At 38.8% G+C, this 17,852-nt stretch overlaps 1 protein-coding gene across 4 annotated transcripts in view; it reads right to left on the bottom strand.

Annotated features, from left to right (window-relative positions):
- Positions 1-17,852, bottom strand: part of FAR1 (fatty acyl-CoA reductase 1) — a 78,475-nt gene that overhangs the window by 20,261 nt on the left and 40,362 nt on the right. For 2 of the 4 annotated variants that reach the window (XM_048483960.1, XM_048483958.1), the window contains exons 3-8: positions 16,887-17,062; positions 9,431-9,610; positions 6,284-6,461; positions 5,167-5,211; positions 4,938-5,065; positions 1,790-1,857 (exon numbers count right to left, since the gene is read on the bottom strand). In XM_048483960.1, coding sequence (XP_048339917.1) covers positions 1,790-1,857; positions 4,938-5,065; positions 5,167-5,211; positions 6,284-6,461; positions 9,431-9,610; positions 16,887-17,062 — 775 coding nt within the window. The remainder of the gene's footprint in view (positions 1-1,789; positions 1,858-4,937; positions 5,066-5,166; positions 5,212-6,283; positions 6,462-9,430; positions 9,611-16,886; positions 17,063-17,852) is intronic. The other 2 variants (XM_048483962.1, XM_048483961.1) reach the window with 1 other exon arrangement.

The following is a 17,852-nucleotide window of genomic DNA, read 5'->3' as shown; positions in this document are numbered from 1 at the left end:
ACTAAGTCTGCATAATGCTTATGATCTTCTAAAGAGGAAGAAGAACATTGTTATCCAACAATATAATCTAGAGGCAACTCAGTAATAATCGTGGGCAAGATCAACTTAAAGAGGTTGAAGGAATTCATCTTTTGAATAGACATGGGAAGCAGCAGACTTAATTTGGCCCCCTAATCAATCAATCAATCAATCAATCAATCAATCAATCAATCAATCAATCAATCAATCAATCAATCAATCATCAGTATCAAAGAAAAAGAATATATGCCACAGGTACAGGAGTTGCAAAGAATACTGGAGACAGTGGTGATAAAGTGGGAAATGGGATAATGTTGAAGGTAATGTGAAAACATGGCATTAGTGCCAGTAGATGCAAGCTGAAAAACTGGAAATGGTCATAATGCAAGGACTGAAACTGATCAAGAGTGGGAAGGTACACTAAACATTCAAGGTGCTGAAACAAAAGGTTGTTAAGAAGGACAAACATTGCAGTGGCTGTGCACAGTTTGCACACAAGTTTGATATCCACTGCAATACTACATGACCACAGCAGTCTCTTGATGAACATGAGCGTCATGAGGAGTGTCATGAGTGTCTGTATTGCCAGACCTTAATATTGTATGAGAAAGACCAGTCTCTATGGTCATATTATCAACTTCTTCTATAGACGTCATCATTGAGAGAGTCTCTCTTCCCTAGTATACTACGGAATACCTTGGGAATTATAAGGTATTCCCAAAAAGGAGAACCAGGACGTATATATGGGGAACAGAGTGAAGACACCAAGAAGGGAGTTGGGAATTCCATTTCAGCATCTGAAAAAGCAGAATCTGATGCTGACCCCAAGTATTGGAACGGTTTGAGCATGGGCTCAATCACAAGCGGTGGAATGACAAGGACAGATCTAGTACAAAAGGTCGTTTTGATATCAGAAGATGCACAGGAATAGCCGATACCAGAAGAGAAGGAGACAAAAGAATCCTCCACAGTTTCAGAGGCATTTTTTCTAGTCCCCATTTTACTGCAGCATCATAACTTTTACAACTTGGCAATTTTACCAGCTTAAATGGCAAAAAAGGGCAAAAAAAAGATAAATGTTGAAGGGGAAAAGGAAATGACAAAGTTGACTAAATTGCACTAACTTTTTTAGGACTAAAGCTAAAGGTAAGAAATTCTGAGGTCCTTCTCAAAGGACCAATGTGGAGCTACTAAAAGGAGAGCATCTTCACTCCTTCCCTCAAGGAGTGGTGATTTGAATGCCAATGTCTGGGTCAGAGGATTCTTGAATTTCTACTTGCCAGCTTAGAACCTATGCAAAGGAAATGAATGGAGACCACAAAGAACACCATAACTTATGTGTATAGAACCTTCAGTATCCACAGAACTTCCTACAACAGCTCTAAACACTGTTTAGAGTGCCACTCTGACAGCAGTTTGCCTAAGGCCACCTGTGGGATTTGTAGTCAAGATTTCAACCAGCATTCTTCTGGATTACAGCTCATTCCTAATCTCATCTTCCCTCTCAAATGTTACTAACAATAAGTGATGAGATTATTAATGCTATAACTTCATTAAAGGAGTCTGGAATATGGACAAATGCCTATGGAGTAGACATATAGCAGTGCTGACTAGAACATATAGCTGTGCGGTTAAGAACTCTTTATTTCAACTTATTAAAGTTTCTATATTTAAAAATTCTAAATTTTGGAATGTACCTAAACCCTGCCTTAATTTTTTTAATATAAATAAGCTAATACTATTCAAACATGGATAAAAAAACATGACATACCAACTTCACCCCAATGGAAAGGATTGGTGCCACCTGTTGTACAGTTGTATACCATTATATTTCTTGGTCTGAAAAACATCAGAACATTGAAAACCTTAAGTTAGTCATTTCAAACATAGATACAATTGGACATTAGCAGATACTACTGACTGATATCTCTCCCAGCCTTCCATCAACTGTAAGAATCTTCTGCCACCAGAAGGTATTAAACTGTTTCTTTAACGAGTCTTCTTCAGGCTTTTTCCAGCCACATTCTGGATTTTCTGGTTAGAACAGACTAAGTTTAGCTTTGTATCTGGGTCAGAGTATTCACATTAAAGTATCAGTTTCATAAAAATAAAAAAATTAAACTTCACTTGTAACTAAAACCATTGACATGAAATCCTATGGAGTGAGCAAACAAGTGCAAAGCAAAAAATGAAAGGAAAGAAAAATCCAATCTGCTTTTCCTATGTCTGACAAATCTTCAACTTATGAGCATTTTTGAAGACACAATAAATCAAATTTCAGTTTCAAGCTTTTTGTGCTTGAACTCTTGAACTCTTCTCTTCCAGGTGGCATTCTTGAAATCAATTTTTCCCTACATCACATGACCCATGTTTCCCCAAAAAGGCAAGACCCCTCTCCCCATAACAGCATTTTCTCTCTCTTTCAAATCTGATGCACTTCTAGAATTCCTGGGATTCAAAGTCTCTTAAAAGAACTTGTCTACTTTTTATGCAGATCAGATTCCACTCCTTCTAAACTCCTCCCTCCAGAGAATTCCAAAAAATCTACTATCTGTGTGAGAGTCATGCAACTACAGAACAGCTATGTTCAACTGGCATTTCACTGTTAACATATTAACTGCACAATGGTCAAAGGGGATGAATGACAACCTGTGGGCAGAGGGGTCAGGCCTTTGTAAAAGGGTAAAGCGAACAATGGAGGCAGAAAGTTGCTTGGGACAGCAGATGCCCAGTGGGAAGGGTCTGATCACGAACTCCCACAATAGGTCAGGATGGCCACTACGATCTGCAGCTGGCAAAGGGAATGAGTACCTTTAGGACTAAGGGCACGTAAGAACCAAGGTTGGAGGGGTGGGAGGATCTGACCAGTTATTGGGCCAGGCTGGTGGTGCAGCAAAGTTATGAGGCAGTCCAGGACTGAGATAGAGGGAACATGCAAGGATTATCACAGTGCAATTTAAATCAGAGTGCAATTTAAATTCTATTCCAGACTTTGTACCTCAAAGTCAATTTAAATGCAGTTGTTATACAAGTCATCTGTGGTGTGAAAACATCAAGCAGAAACCAGGAGCACAAAGCCAGTAAAACTGTTCCTTCAGGGTGGCCTGATGCAGACATTCAGGATAACATGAATGTAAGGAACAGGTCACAGACTCACATTTCCAATCCACTTTCCACCCCCAGACAAAGTTTGTCACTTCTTGGCTCTAATCTGGCCTCAGCTTTGTGCGCTATCTTTACCAGCTTGGGTAATAATGAAGCTAGTTATATTCCTCAATTCAGATTTGACAATGTTGACCAGATTTCCCCAAATGAATTTAGAAGCATACTCTGGATGACAGATCATGTTTAACATGGAATACAAAAGGAGATAAGGGAAACATCAGAAAAGAGAAGTCCATGGGAACAGATTGTCACCAGAACAACAAGGGATCAGGCAGAAGAGAAGAGAACCTGTGGGGACCGTAAATAGTATTGTTCTTGACACGCAAAGGCAAAACACTAATCAGCAGCATTGCTGCCCTGGCACTGGAGGTTTGCACTTGTGCGACTACAAACACAGGTGAAGTGGATATTATCGCAACAGAGAGGCTTCCCCCTGCTGTCACAAGTGGCAAGAATAGGAATAGTGAGAATGTCACATGACAAGAAAGGGGAAGACTGAGAACGATAGCCTCAAACGTCTCCGGGCACAATGTGTCAGTGGATTCTTTCAGGTCCGCTAAAGCCCCTTCCTTCAGTCTGAGGTCTTATAGGGAACTCAGGAGGACTGAATCAGCATTCCTTCCCCACCAAAGGGCAAAGGGCAAATGCAATTCCATGTCATGCTATAGACCCCTAAATCCTGGTTTATCTGTAATCCCTGTTAATAATTGAGTCTGTGTTAAGTGCCATCAAGTCACTTCAAACTCAAGGCTACCCTAACAGCTGTCAACAACTGCTAATAATTTCCTTCCTGATTGGATTCAGCTTTCATACACTAAATTTCATAAACACTTAGGTGGTCATCAGGCTCATTCAGGGGTGCTAATAATGTTCTGCCACTGGAAGATCCTTCTTAACAGTGTCAGTTATTTACCATCTGAAATAAGACAGAATCTCATGGAGCTCCATGTTAGAGGTAGAAAAAGTCTCCTAGTGGATGGGGCAAGAAGGATGAAATGTTGCCAAGCAAAGAATCCAATGCTAATCTCAATGATCAAAAAAATCTCAAGAAAAACTCTTAAAATTGCTAAATCTGCATAGTTGTTTACTCTTTATTCTTTGAACATCAAAATCAATCCATTACTTATATCTGTGACTTTTCAAATACACTTCCAATTTTTATTGATGTTGCTCTCTTTGATTATTTCTCATTATTACACTATTTACTGATTCATCTTTTTCTCATCTTAAGCCTCTTCCCTGATTTGAAGCCAGGACCAACAGGCCTGGGGTAAAAATTCATATAATCAAGGTGCTTATTCTTTATAGTCGCAACATTCCTGAAGTAAAGTAGACTGTCAGTGTGGCTGGCTCAGGGTCACCCATTGAGATTCATGGCAGAGGATCTGAGCCCAGTTCTCCCCAATAATATTCTCACACTCCAACTATGATGTCATACTGGCTGTCAGTGCAGGGGTTTCTTGGAGGAACACTTCATGTCCCACTGTATCCAAGCCCTGTACCCCCAGGGTGCTGTACTCTGTGGACATCTGGAGACTTATGTAGTACTTTCCTATCTGCAGACACACATATTCTTGCAATGATTATTAAGGCTTAGGGCAGTACAAATAACTGGTTACTTGAGCCTACGGGAGTAAGTAGCATCACCACATATCCCTTACAAGTTTGAACCTACACTTATAAACTGGAGCTAACAGTACTACAGTATCATATGACTATAAATGTATTAGCCCATTTGAAAACTGCATTGTCACCTGCTATACCTATTAACTCCTGAATACCATGCAGCAGCTATTGTTGCGTTGATGACTACATCTACTGGAATAAGATCTGCAACGGCATTGTTGGAGGCTCGCATTGTTCGGAGAATTCCTTTTCCTGCCTTAAAACAGAAGATACACAGTCAGAAAACTATTTGAAGTCACTCTTAGTTGGATGTCACTCTAAGACAAAACACATATCTACATTTCAAAAGTTGCTTACAGCAATAAAGAGGCCACTAGGTCCATTAAAGTTGTCAATCCATCCCTGTTGGGAAACAAAAACAGAGAAAAGCTTACTGGTTCAACTACAAGAATTATCATAAAAATTATATTTTTAGTCTAATTTTATTTCTCTCATGCGAACCTGAGTAAACTGTAATTTACCTTCCTCAGAGTGCTTTAAAAACTCACATTTATTAAAACATTAGTCTTTGTCAGCTATCTTAGTAACAACAAAAATGGTTTAAAATCCTCTCACCATACATTCTTCATTTTTTAAAAAAAATGATAAGGTACTGTCATCAAGCAGAGTGCTTTCTTCAAACAATAGCTATGAATGCAAAAATATTAAAACAAATTACTTGAATAGTACATGGGAAGTGGGGATTTTGCTGTGTTCACTCCCCTTTTGAAAAGAAGCATATAGCACTGTATAATACAACAATTTTGAAGCTACTTTAGTCCTCAGCAAAACAGTTGAGCAAAGTGCTAACCTGCTTCTGCCTTGAGGAGAGGCTCAGCACTGAGATTTTTCCTTTGCCTATTAGCAAAAATCTACCCAAGGCACAGGGCACAAATTACTACTACTTTTGTTCATAAGAATACTCTTGCAAGTTAGTCCCCAACAGCGTAAATATGCTAAGGGTTTATCTCTCTTGGCTTATGAGTCAAAACGCCTTGTGGGCATATTAGTTTCAGAATTGCCATTTGACAAGTATGAATTCTTTCAATGCTACAGTTGGAGCAATTTGTAATACAGGAAATTATCTCAAGTCTAATTAAACCATTTAGGAGGAAGATAACTGGGCTACCTTGACAAGGATCACATATCTTCTGCTGATCATATAGAATTACAACCCGTGATTGTACATTACTACTTTTCTCAGGGTCAAACACACATGAATTATTTACCAAATAGAGTATGTCTCAGAACATATATCATGTGGGCTTCTGTTCACACACAAACTGAGTTAAACAAGACATATGTAGATCCACAGTCAGACAATACTTTTTCACATAGCTCTATGGACTCTTGGCCACTCAATTGTCTTTGTTGACCTGTAAACGCTGGTATTCAGTATTTAAACAAGAAATTTAAGATAACGAAAATAACTTACTGGAAAAGGCTCTTTCCAGCTGGCACCCACAATTGATGGCCTTATAATGGCTACATTTAGTTTTGCACCTTCCTGTTGTACAATGTATTCTGCTAAGGCCTTTGTATATGTATAAGTATTAGGCCGGTCTCCTATCAGTTTTGGAGTAATATCATTCACTAGGCCGTCATCCATCCACCTGTAGAAAAACATTTATGTTAAAAAATATTTATATTCTGACCTTCTACTCACACATTCCCAAGAAGGGCTTTTGAATTATACATAATTACATTCACACACCCACTTTAAAACAGAAAATGAAAGAGCATTTTGAAATGGTTGTCTAGTTTGATAGCTATTTAAGGAGCTTTGAGGTCATTTCTAAAAACAAATAAAAAGATAATTCTCATAACATGGTCCCACACCCCATAAAGGCTTATAAATGCTAATTGGAACTTTGTGCCTGGAAGCAAATCAGCAGCCAGTGAGTGTACCAATTTGTGTATTGGGAGGAAAAAGGAAAATATTACTTTTTAGCTTTTCACTACTGTTTAAAGTTTTCAGTTGAAGCTGATGCATTACTTTTTCTGTTATAGTTTAATTGGGTGAATCTAGACTAAATTTGGATTCTGATGTTTAGACCAATGTATCGATACACATGTAATACCCAGGCTGTTGGGCATTTTTTTCTTCTATATCTCCATAACAAATAGCCACTCAATTAGCAGTACATTATCCTATCTCCTTTCATATGAATCTGCCCAAGAAATAATCAGATGCCAAATTCTGTGCACCTCACACTTTAAGAAGTCCATGGATTCCAGTGGTGGCACTCAGACTGCAGAATTCTCTCACAGATGCTTGCCTGATGTTGAATTGGCAATCCTTGGGCAAAATTAGTATTATTCTTGTAAGGCATAGCTGTCCTGTTTTAAACTATCATGTTTTAGAAGATTCTCCATTTTACGCTGGGTGCTTTAGAAGATTTAAAAATCTTTAGAAGAAGAAGAAGAGTTTGGATTTATATCCCCCCTTTCTCTCCTGTAGGAGACTCAAAGGGGCTTACAATCTTTTTGCCCTTCCCCCCTCACAACAAGCACCCTGTGAGGTGGGTGGGGCCGAGAGAGCTCCGAGAAGCTGTGACTAGCTCAAGGTCACCAAGCTGGCGTGTGTGGGAGTGTACAGGCTAATCTGAATTCCCCAGATAAGCCTCCACAACTCAAATGGCAGAGCTGGGAATCAAACCCGGTTCCTCCAGATCAGAGTGCACCTGCTCTTAGCCACTGCTCTTAGCCACTATGCCACTGCTTTACCCCACTGTTTACTTGTTATAGCCTGCAACATTAGGATGGAGAGATGGGGTATACATGTTTTAAATACTACCCTGGCGATTTGGTTAAAAAAGACATTTTAATGACAGTTCAAGTTTTCTTCTAGTTAGAAATATAATAATTTCTACATGAAGCCAAATAAATTAGTGAGAAAACCACAGAATAGATCAAAAGGAGTGTACTGTACAGATATAATGGTAACTCAAAAGTATTCAAACTGAAGCTTATATAAGACATGTCAATGTTTGATGTTTTCCTGAATGTTTTGTTTGGTATTTAAGAGGGTCAGCATGAACAGTATAAAATTTAAATTAAATTAAAATTAAGGTGCAACATTGGCAAGAGGTCCGATTGGATGGGGCCTTAAATTCATGCATTAAATTTATTGGACTACACAAAACAGGATAATCTTCCCCTTTCTAAAAATAAAGTTTCTGAACTTCATGGATCAGAATGATGGTGTTTTCAAAACATGAGTGGGGGAGAACCTCCCCGCTACCATCAGGGCCTGGAGGACCTAGAATAGTTCTGCAGGGCCTGCAAGTCGGAGTTGTTCCGTCGGGCTTTTGGGGAGGCCAGCCGCTGAGGTGCCATCCCTTGTATTCCGTCTCTCCTATTCCATTCCATCTCTGGAATTACACCTGTTAATGATTGCTGTTATACTGAGCTGGGCTACTGAAATTACTGGAATGGAAATGCTTTTGAGTTATTGGATGTTTTAATGATTTTAACTGAAGTGTAATTTATTATTTTATTGTGGGTTGTTGATTGTTTTGTCAGTTGATCTGTACACTGCCCAGAGCCCTTATCAAATCTAAGAAATAAAAATAAATAAATATTTGTGCTAATGTGACAAAAAACAAATAAAAATTAAGGCTTGTCTATTTTAATTTTGAGCTTTTTAAGATTGGTGTTTACTTCCAATTTCAATTCTGTATGTTTTGTAATATATAATTGCATATCATTATTAACTTAACTATTAGATTTGGTGCATTTATGATCTAATGTTGCATTGTTCACTACATTGACACTGAGGAGATAAACTGGGATTTAAGTTTTAACAAAATAAATATTTTTATACTTGTGTCAACTGTTAAATAGTCATCCCTACCCACTGTATTACAGTTTACATCTAGAATGTCTATCAGCTCTGAAACGTCATCCAAATTCAGGAAAATATTATGCAAATAGAAGTTAAATCTAAGTATACTAGTCTGATGACTAGTTGTGCAGTATTTTGATGTAGTGTGCCTGATGAAAGTGCTGTTGTCCACATCTGCTTTGGAGGTATAACAATTTTCAAATGAACATCTGACTAGTATGTTCCTGATTTTTTAACAGTATAGCAATTTGTTTGTCAGACATTTAGAATTGACAACACATTAAGTTCCTTACTTAAATGTAAAATGAAGAGTTTATCACCTTCATTGAATTCATTTCCTTTATAGACTGACTTTCTCTCCATTAGGGACCAAAAGTGACTTACAGCATTCTCCTCTCCTTCATTTTATCCTCACAATCTTCTGAGATATGTTAGGCTGAGAGTGAGTGGCCCAAGGTCACCCCACAAGCTGCCATGGAAAAGTGGGTGATTCAAAGGGGAACTTTCCAAACCCCAGTGCAACACACTAACCGTTATACCACATTAGCTCTATATCTATGGATTATCCATATTCCTTCTAATCACATCTTCAATATTTTCACCACATATGAGCAAAATACAAAAAACCCAAGCATGTTCAACTTATCTCATTCCAGATTTGTTTAAAACAAAAACTTCCCAACATTTCTTGCTGTTCAAAATGTACATTCAAGATGAGAAGTAATGAACACATACTCTAAGGAATCTATCAATTTCTTGGGATCAACAGGGGGTGGATAGACGACTTCCTCAATGTGCTTTCGATTGCAGTATGCAAATGCTGTTGAAACATGAATAAACACCTCCAGATTCTTCATTTTCTGGGCTAAGAAAAGTAGCTGTTGTGTTGCAATTACATTAAGCTGAACAGCGTCTCTGTTGAAAGAAGCAACAAGCAAACATTAACTGAGTCTGTCTTAAAGGACTTTAGATAACCAGACCCAAGATCCTGTGTGTTCATATAACTATACATGTTTACATTCCTTTGGGATTTTTATTTTTCCTAGGTGTTCCCTGAACACGTGTGCCAGTCCAAGCTAGGTATTAACACTGTATTTGATGAAAGCAAAAGGATGTGATTGGTTTTGCAAGTGTTTCCAGTAGTAGTATGTGGCTCATGTCTAACCTTCTCTGCATTCATTTACACTGCAGTCCAAATAATCTTACTATAGAAGGCAGCTTAATATTGTCTTGAGTGGGGAAAAGCAGAACTCTTAGAGAAATGACAAATTTTCCTTTTCTTCTACAGGCCACTATCCAGAAACAGACAGATCTTACCTATGAACTGAACATTGGCCTCCTATTGGCAGCTAAATAATATACACAAAAGAATCATACTTTGTATTAATGAAAATCTCTAGATTAAGATATATATTTGTTATAAGAATATTGAAACAAACATCCTGGCTTCAGTTGTTGTGTGTTCTTAATTATTTTTCAAATGAGTCAAACTCTTATTTCAGTCATGTTTAGGTAGCAGCGACAGTAAATAAAATTCAGATTAGATGTTAGTACAAAGGAAACTGACTAGGAGTATGAAAATGTGAAGCAAGCAAGAATTTCAGCAGGTTACGCATATGATGAACTTTCAAGAATCCTCAGTAGTGAGGCAGCAGAGCCCTGGTGAAGCTACATTGAAATGATCAACCTGAATTTATAAACCATGACTTCATTAAACTAAAACTCCTGTTTATGGCATTGTCCAGATACAGGCTGCCCAGAACACTGTGGCTTGCTGTGTGCTAAACCAGCTTTCTAAACTATTGCCCTGTGAGGTCCCTCCACTTGCCAGAGGAAGACCTGCTGGAGGTCCCTGGCCCAAAAGATATCTGGGTGGCTTATGAGGGCTAGTGCTTTTACAGTGCTTTTTCCACCCCTTCCTGGTGGAATAAGCTCCCAAGTGAGATCAGCGCCCTTCAGGACTTAAACAGTTTCTGTAGGGGCAGTAAGATGGAGTTTTTCCACCAGGCATTTCCATCTAGCCAGTAGGCCTGACCTATTATAATCTTTGGCCTCCCATGGGTGTGGAAGGGGGGAGCTTTTTTGCCATCTGTGATTGGTCTATTGGTTTTATGATTGTTAAATTGTTTTGTGGTTGTTTTACTGTTTGCCGCCATGAGCTCTGTTGGGGAGGTCATGATATAAATCGGGGGGAAAAGAGAATACAGAATTCCCAGTTTATTCAGCATCACTGCCCCCCAACATTTAGCATGGAAAACCTTGCCAATCCTAATGCATTCCAGTATTGAGTGTATTTTCTCAGACAATTACTCTTTACTTCCCTCTACTTTCTTTGCCTGCATCCATTCCTTGCTAGTGATGATTCATCAAGCAACAATGTGCTTCAGAGATTTTGGCCTCTTTACAGACAAAATATAAAAGGAAGTAAAAACAGTATGGTGAGAGAAAAGAAAAATCTAGTTTATTCCAGTTGAGTAGCACTGGAACTCAGCAAAGCAGACAGAAGGGGAAGGGCAACAAAAATCCTTAAACAAGAATTAGGAGGTGGCGGCCGATTGGCTTATCCAAGGTTTCCTGGCAACCAACCAATAGCAAGTAATCTGGAAATTAATGGAGTCTCAGTATAGCACCCAGAAACTGTGGAGGCATGAAAGGAGGCAAGAAGCATTAGTGAACTACCTGTGGTGTATAATGTATGTCTAGTAGATTAACCAGGTTTGTGTAACTAATTGCGGGTAAATATACTAGTGATACCTTACTGCAGCCAGAATCACTTAATTATTTCTGGGATGGCTGTTTCAACAAAGTTGTGACAAGGAAAACAGAAGCACCAAGAGAATACAGCAAATTCATTTAAACTCAAGTATCAGAAAATACAGAGATTGAGCAAGGTTCCTCAGCCCCTAACACTATATGTCTGAAACATTTATATTTGGATGAGAAGTGTCATGGAACTTTGTAACTATGGGCTTTAAAAGTGAAAATTTCCAGATATTAACAAGATTCAAACTTGTAAGCCTGGACAAGCAATATAAACATGTAAGTGCAATTATAAGGAGCATTACTGCAGTCTAAGCCTATTCATTTCAATGTGAATAAACTGGAGTAACTCTGCACAGGATTGCACTGTAAACCGTATTTCTACTTTTAATAATTATTATCAAAATCAAATCAATCTTTATTATTGTTATATTCCACTATAAAGTGGCTAAAATACAACAGTATAAAATCATATATTAGAACAATACATCTGCATCTGAAATAATCTGCACAAAAGAATGGGAACAGCAGGAAAATACAAAAACATAAAGAGGGTGGGATAAAAACATTAAAAAGAACCAAACATTCTAGAACCTCAAAAAGGGAAGGGGCTTAAAATTAACAGTGCACTATCAGATAGCAAGCTTAATGTTCATTAAGCCTGATTTATGGCAAAGACCTTCCTATTATGTATTTTAAGTGCTGCTGCACAAAACCTAACAACATTGTATGTTATAATAGAATTGGAATCCATAAGCAACAGAGAAGTATAAAACTGTCTTGTGCGACCTGGGAATCTATACAGCAATGGTGAAATGACACTAGTATGTATATCTTTATAATATGCCACTGGAGAAGCACATGAACTATTATTTTTATGTGTCCAGATTCACAGGGTAAGAAATTTTCCTGTATTGACCTCTGGTACAGCATCATGCTTCTGATGTTCTGATATTTCAAGATTAGGAAAGGTAGAGATTTGCTGGCAGTAACAGTTGGGGACCTAGTTAGATCTGGTTGGTATGATAATTATTGTTCTTAATGTACTAATTATCCAAATCACTTAATTAACAACATACACATATTTAGTCTGGTTAGAGAGCAAACACCTTTATTTTTGTCATTATTATGCCTCTAGCTAGAATATATTTTTATACTTGACTGCCCCAACAGCACAACAAATATGAAGGCCAGTAAAAATTCAAGAAAAATGTATTACCTTCCCGAGGAGTTTTTCAAATTTTCCAATGGAAAATAGGAACATTTGGGAGAATACTAGAAAAAAATCTTATAAAATGTTCTTTTTTGGCATATGTGAAATGCTTTAAGGCAAGGGTTTAGTTACTCAAAATGTTCAAGTAAGATGAAATAGAGTACTATACATAATTCCTATGTATACTGTAAACAGGTTTTTCAAATATATATTTACTGTACAATTAATTTGCTATAATGTGTTACATCATGAAGAGTTCAGAATTTTCAGAGTTATGAAGTTTAAATTGCTTCTAAAATACACTATCCTCCTTATTCTGACTGTGTTAGACTTTCCATTTTAAAGTTCAGGAAGGGATACAAAGAAGTGGGGGCAATTGGATCAATGTTGTCAATTTCATAGGCTTGGTGATTTGGTATGCCTGAATAGCAAAAAAAAAAAAAGTTGAATTGCAGTGAGATTCGGCTTTTTTGACTTGTATTTAGGCTGATGCTGCCTGAATATAAGCCAAACCAGAATGCAGGATTCAGGGATTTAAAGTTTACGGGAGCATCAAAAGTGGCAAGGTGCCTTGGACTGCCTTTACACAAAGTTTCCCTAGCGTCTATTTCAAACTAGAGAAACCGCCCCCAGTACTTGCCTTGCATTGCTGTTTGTGTTGGGTCTCTCTGGTGTGATTTGGGGGTGGGGGTGGGGGTAGACTGAAGCCCAGCAGCAGCAATGGTACTGTTTGAGCTGGCTGCCTCAGGCTGCATTTTCTCCCTCTGTTGTTTTGTAATTTTGTTACTAGGACAACAAATTGGAGAATTGAGTGTGACGCAGCTAATGATTTCCAATTCATTTCTGCAGAGACCCAGCTATCTAGCCAAGTCTTTGCAGAGTTGCATCTTGAGGGACAGAACACAGGAGAAGGGGAAAAGTTTAATTTGGCCAATGAAGTATGAGTGCAACTGCTCAACATTGCCCCTTGGCCAATAGGGGAAGTTTTTTTTATTCCCTGAGATATTAAAACTCTGAGTCCTGAATTTTGGTTGCCTGCCTGACTGGCCCAAAAGTATAAATTGCAGTGCTGGTTCCTACCCAGCCCATTCTGCGCCAGAGACTCCAGAGAGGTAGAGTGATAGTTCAAGAGCCTTGAACCTTCCCTCTATCTGGTGACTGGTCAGAGTCTGCCTTCATGGGACACAACAATCTGCAGAGGAGACCTGCCTGGAGAGAAGACGAAGAAGGATTTGATTTTAATCTAATTTTGATTTGATTTTAATCTAATTAACCAAGTTTAGTTTTTTTAAAAAAACATTTGATTTTAGTAACATAAGTTTATTGCTTTCTTGTTGTTTTTTGGTGTTTGGTTGTGGTGGAGGGAGGCTGAGGGCATAGATCCAAAGGTCCAGGGTTCTTCTAGAGTTTAATTTGCGATTTGTTCAATTGTTTTACTGTTAAGTTGCTGCTAGCAGCATTTTCTTTGTTTCAGTTCAGGTTTTTGTTTTTAGGTCTGCTGGTCTTCCCACTTTAGTTTAGAGGACAAATGGGGGGTTGTGTTTATTTCAGGCTCAGGTGACGTAGTCTTACTTTGGTTATTTGTTTGGGTTCTTAGTATTTGAGGTGAGCCACAGTTTTGGAAATTGTAAGATTTAACTAGAGTTTAGTAGTGAAAGGATCTGATAGGGTTCATTAGAGTTCTTTAAATCAGTGCTGTAGGGTTTCAATATCCCACAATAGGCTATCAGCAGGTTCAATAACAGTAAAGGTTTTGTATTTGCAAATAGTTAAATAGTCCACAAATAGCCATTTTGGATTCAGTCCCATCTTTGCCACAGGTGAAGGTGGGCTGACAGACACAAGTTACTTAGACCTCAGAGTTTTTAGAGCAGATCCTTCCAAGTTCCTTTGGAATTTGAGGAAGCTTTCAGTACTATTACAATAGGACATAGAATAAACTGTAGCTACTTCCCCTCTTTTAACAAGTTTCACCTTCCATCTCCAGGTCAGAGTAGTTGGAAACTAACTTCAGATAGGTGTAACAACAGGTGACCAGTTAGTTGTCTAAACAAACCTAAGGTGCAACCTGTGAGGCTGTAACGGTGTGTGAGCCTGCCAAGAGAGGAGGATCAGGGTGCAGTCCACATGGTGAAACCCCCTCTTTCTCACCTTCTAAGGCCTCCATTCCAAGGAACAGTACTACATTGGGATGTGGCTGCAGCAACAACTTTGAAGGATGACAGTAGTAGGTATGTTAACTTATATTTACTCCAGTTATTGTGTCTGGGTTGTTGAATGTGGCTGTAGTGTAGGGCCATGGATGATTTGGTAGGAGTTAGAACAGGCAAACATGCCCCCTGGCTTGATTTGGTATGGCATTGCCACTGGACAGTGTCTGGGTTGTTAACTGTTGCTGTAGTGTAGTGCCGTGGATGGTTTGGTCGGAGTCAGAGCTGGCAAACGTGCCTCCTGGCTTGATCTGGTCTGGCTGCACTGCTGGACAGTGTCTGGGTTGTTAAATGTTGCTGTGGTGTACCTAGTTCTGTCATGTGCATTAGGTGTTGTACAGCGGGTTCATTTTAAGAGATGGAGGTGTTGCTGAGGGTGTGGAAGGAATTAGGGAAGGGAGAGCGTCCGTCTGCTGTTCTTCTGGAGGGGAAAATGCTGGATTTTCCCTTCCATTTGAAACAATGGGAGGTGTGGGATGGGGTGAGACTTGCTGGCTCTGTGGTAGGGATTTCAATTGAGGTGGGGGGGGGATTCTGGGTCTTGCTCTGGGTAGGGGCACCAAATTTCCCACAAGGCTGCTGGTGAGTCTCCTGAAAGGAATCAGCCAACTTCAGTGATGTTAGTTTGGGAGGGGCAAATGCTACTGGTAGCCAATTGAAGATGAACTTGGTGCCCACAGAATGATTCCCCAACCATCCAAACTTTAGCAAAGTTGGCTGATTCCTTTGAGGAGACTCAGCAGTAGCTCTGTGGGAAATTTGGTGCCCCTACCCAGAACAAAACCCCCACCAAAGTCCCCAATAAAATCTGAACCAAACCCAGATGGTATCATTAAGAGAGTCTCCTGAAGATGCCCTGTAATTTTGATGCCATTAGCTTAAAAATGTGTCCCCTACAGGCTGAAAACCAAAAAACCCTAAAAATTTTAATGGAGCCGATTTTTTTTTCCAGAAAATCCGAAAATATTTGAGTGTACCGAATTGGGTATTTGGCTTATTCGGCTTTAACAATAATTTTAAAGCCCAATAAAGCCGAATCTGAATTTTACCAAATTTTTTTGGTATTACTCAAGCCTACTAGCAATGCAATGTTAGGACAAAAGGCAAACTTGAAGTGGTAGGGATTGAAAAAAGTACTAAGAATAACTGCTGCATGTAATGAGGAGTTGCTATAGTAATGACCATGAAGATAAAATTTGGCTGAAAAAAAGTAGCTCTGTGTTTGGGTGTGGGTTACATATTTCTATTCCTTTAGTGATAGTGTGTGCCCCAGGAGTTGTTTTGGCTTCTATTTTGTGAGGCTGGTTCTCAATAGTAGAAACGGAGGCTGAGACATTTTTGAACTGCCACTTCAGTAGTAATGCTAGAGCGCCTGAACAAAAGATATAAAGGGGGGAGGGTCATTCTTTTGAAACAGATTATATCCCACCACCATCAAGAATAATATGTTTTCAGCAGCAGTGTGTGGAATAAATGCAACTGAAGAGACAATGGAAAAACCCTAAAGGGGGAAAGGAGCTGTGCAAAATGATTTCACAGAAAAAGTTTCCAAGAGACAAGATTTGACCACTGGAAAAATCTGTGGTAAGCTGTGCATGTCGAAAAGGCCAGTATCTGTTTTATCTGGAAAATTATTTTTCTGTGCCTTCAATATTTTACATTTGTAAGCAGCACCTAACTTAGAAATAAAATTAAATATTTTCCAACTACAAAGAAAAAGCTAAGTATATGAAATTCCCTTTGGAATGAAATAATTCAAATAACTTTGTGAGGAATACCCTTTAATTTGCATTTCAGAACTGGCAAACCTTATTTTACTTAAGCAAAATATTTTAAAAATTAGGTGAATACCTTTAAAGTTCCAGGGGGGAAATGTGAATCACAGCATATGAAATGAGTTTACTGCTCTCATCATAATCCAAAAGTATTAAGTCAATGTAAGACAAGGTGTACTCTTTGAAAAAAATTACAAGAGAAAGGTTGTTTACATGTAATTTACAGCACTCACCTTAGAATTTCATTGAATCTTACAGTAGCAGCACAATGAAATATAATATTAGTGCAGTTTATGATAGTCTTCTTGTCTTCTTCACTGAGGGCCATTTCTAATTCTGTAAGGTCACTAGGGATTGCTATAATTTTTTCTTTAAATTGTGGCTGTTCATCTCTCAGACGGTCAAAGAGCTGCCAAAAGAAATATTTAAGAGTCTCAAAGTCAAGACACAAAGTGAATATTTCAGACCATTTCATGGAACTATTTTGACATGGTTCTACCTAAAATATTTTACTTTATTTCTTACCTTCGCCTCTAATATGAAACCAGTATGATATTCCTGTGTATACCAGGAAAAGGATGACCCAAATGTAAGATAACTTCTCTTCAATGAAAGGTAAAGGTAAAAAGGCTAAAGGTAAAAGGATAACTCTGAATGTAATACGACTGCACGCTCTGCTCACATCTGGCATAAACCGTAAGGAGTGGAAGTGGGAAAGGGGAGAGACAGGTGTGTTTTCTGCTTCCCTTTCTGGTTTGCTACACTGCAAGTGGTGTGGTGAAGCAGCTGGGAGGAGTGCTCCTCTCTGTGTATCTGTGTCTTCGATCAACACCCAGAAAACACAGAGATCAAAGCTGGATACCACTAGCTGGTTCACCACATTGCAAGAAGCTTGGTGAGCCAATTTGTGGGGGAGTATACCACCCTCTGCTTCAGTGCTGTTATTAGCACACCTAATAAGTAGGTACATGCAGCAGTGCTGTTATTGGCACACCTAATAAGAAAAGCACCTCAACCAGGAAAAGAAAGTGCCCTTGTCTAAATAAGCAAACAGAGGAGGAATAAGAATACTGTAAGCTAATTGATCTTGAAGACTAATGGCCCAATCCGGGAGGGGGGAGAGAAGGGAGTTGTGGAGGAGGTGGGGCCCTACACCAATGGATTTGCCCTCACTGGGGCACTAATCCAAGCAGAGGGGC

The sequence above is a fragment of the Sphaerodactylus townsendi genome, linkage group LG02 (assembly GCF_021028975.2).
Source record: "Sphaerodactylus townsendi isolate TG3544 linkage group LG02, MPM_Stown_v2.3, whole genome shotgun sequence".
Taxonomy (NCBI): Eukaryota; Metazoa; Chordata; class Lepidosauria; order Squamata; family Sphaerodactylidae; genus Sphaerodactylus; species Sphaerodactylus townsendi.
Note: the sequence above shows the minus strand (reverse complement) of the source record. Positions and strands in the feature narration are given on the sequence as shown.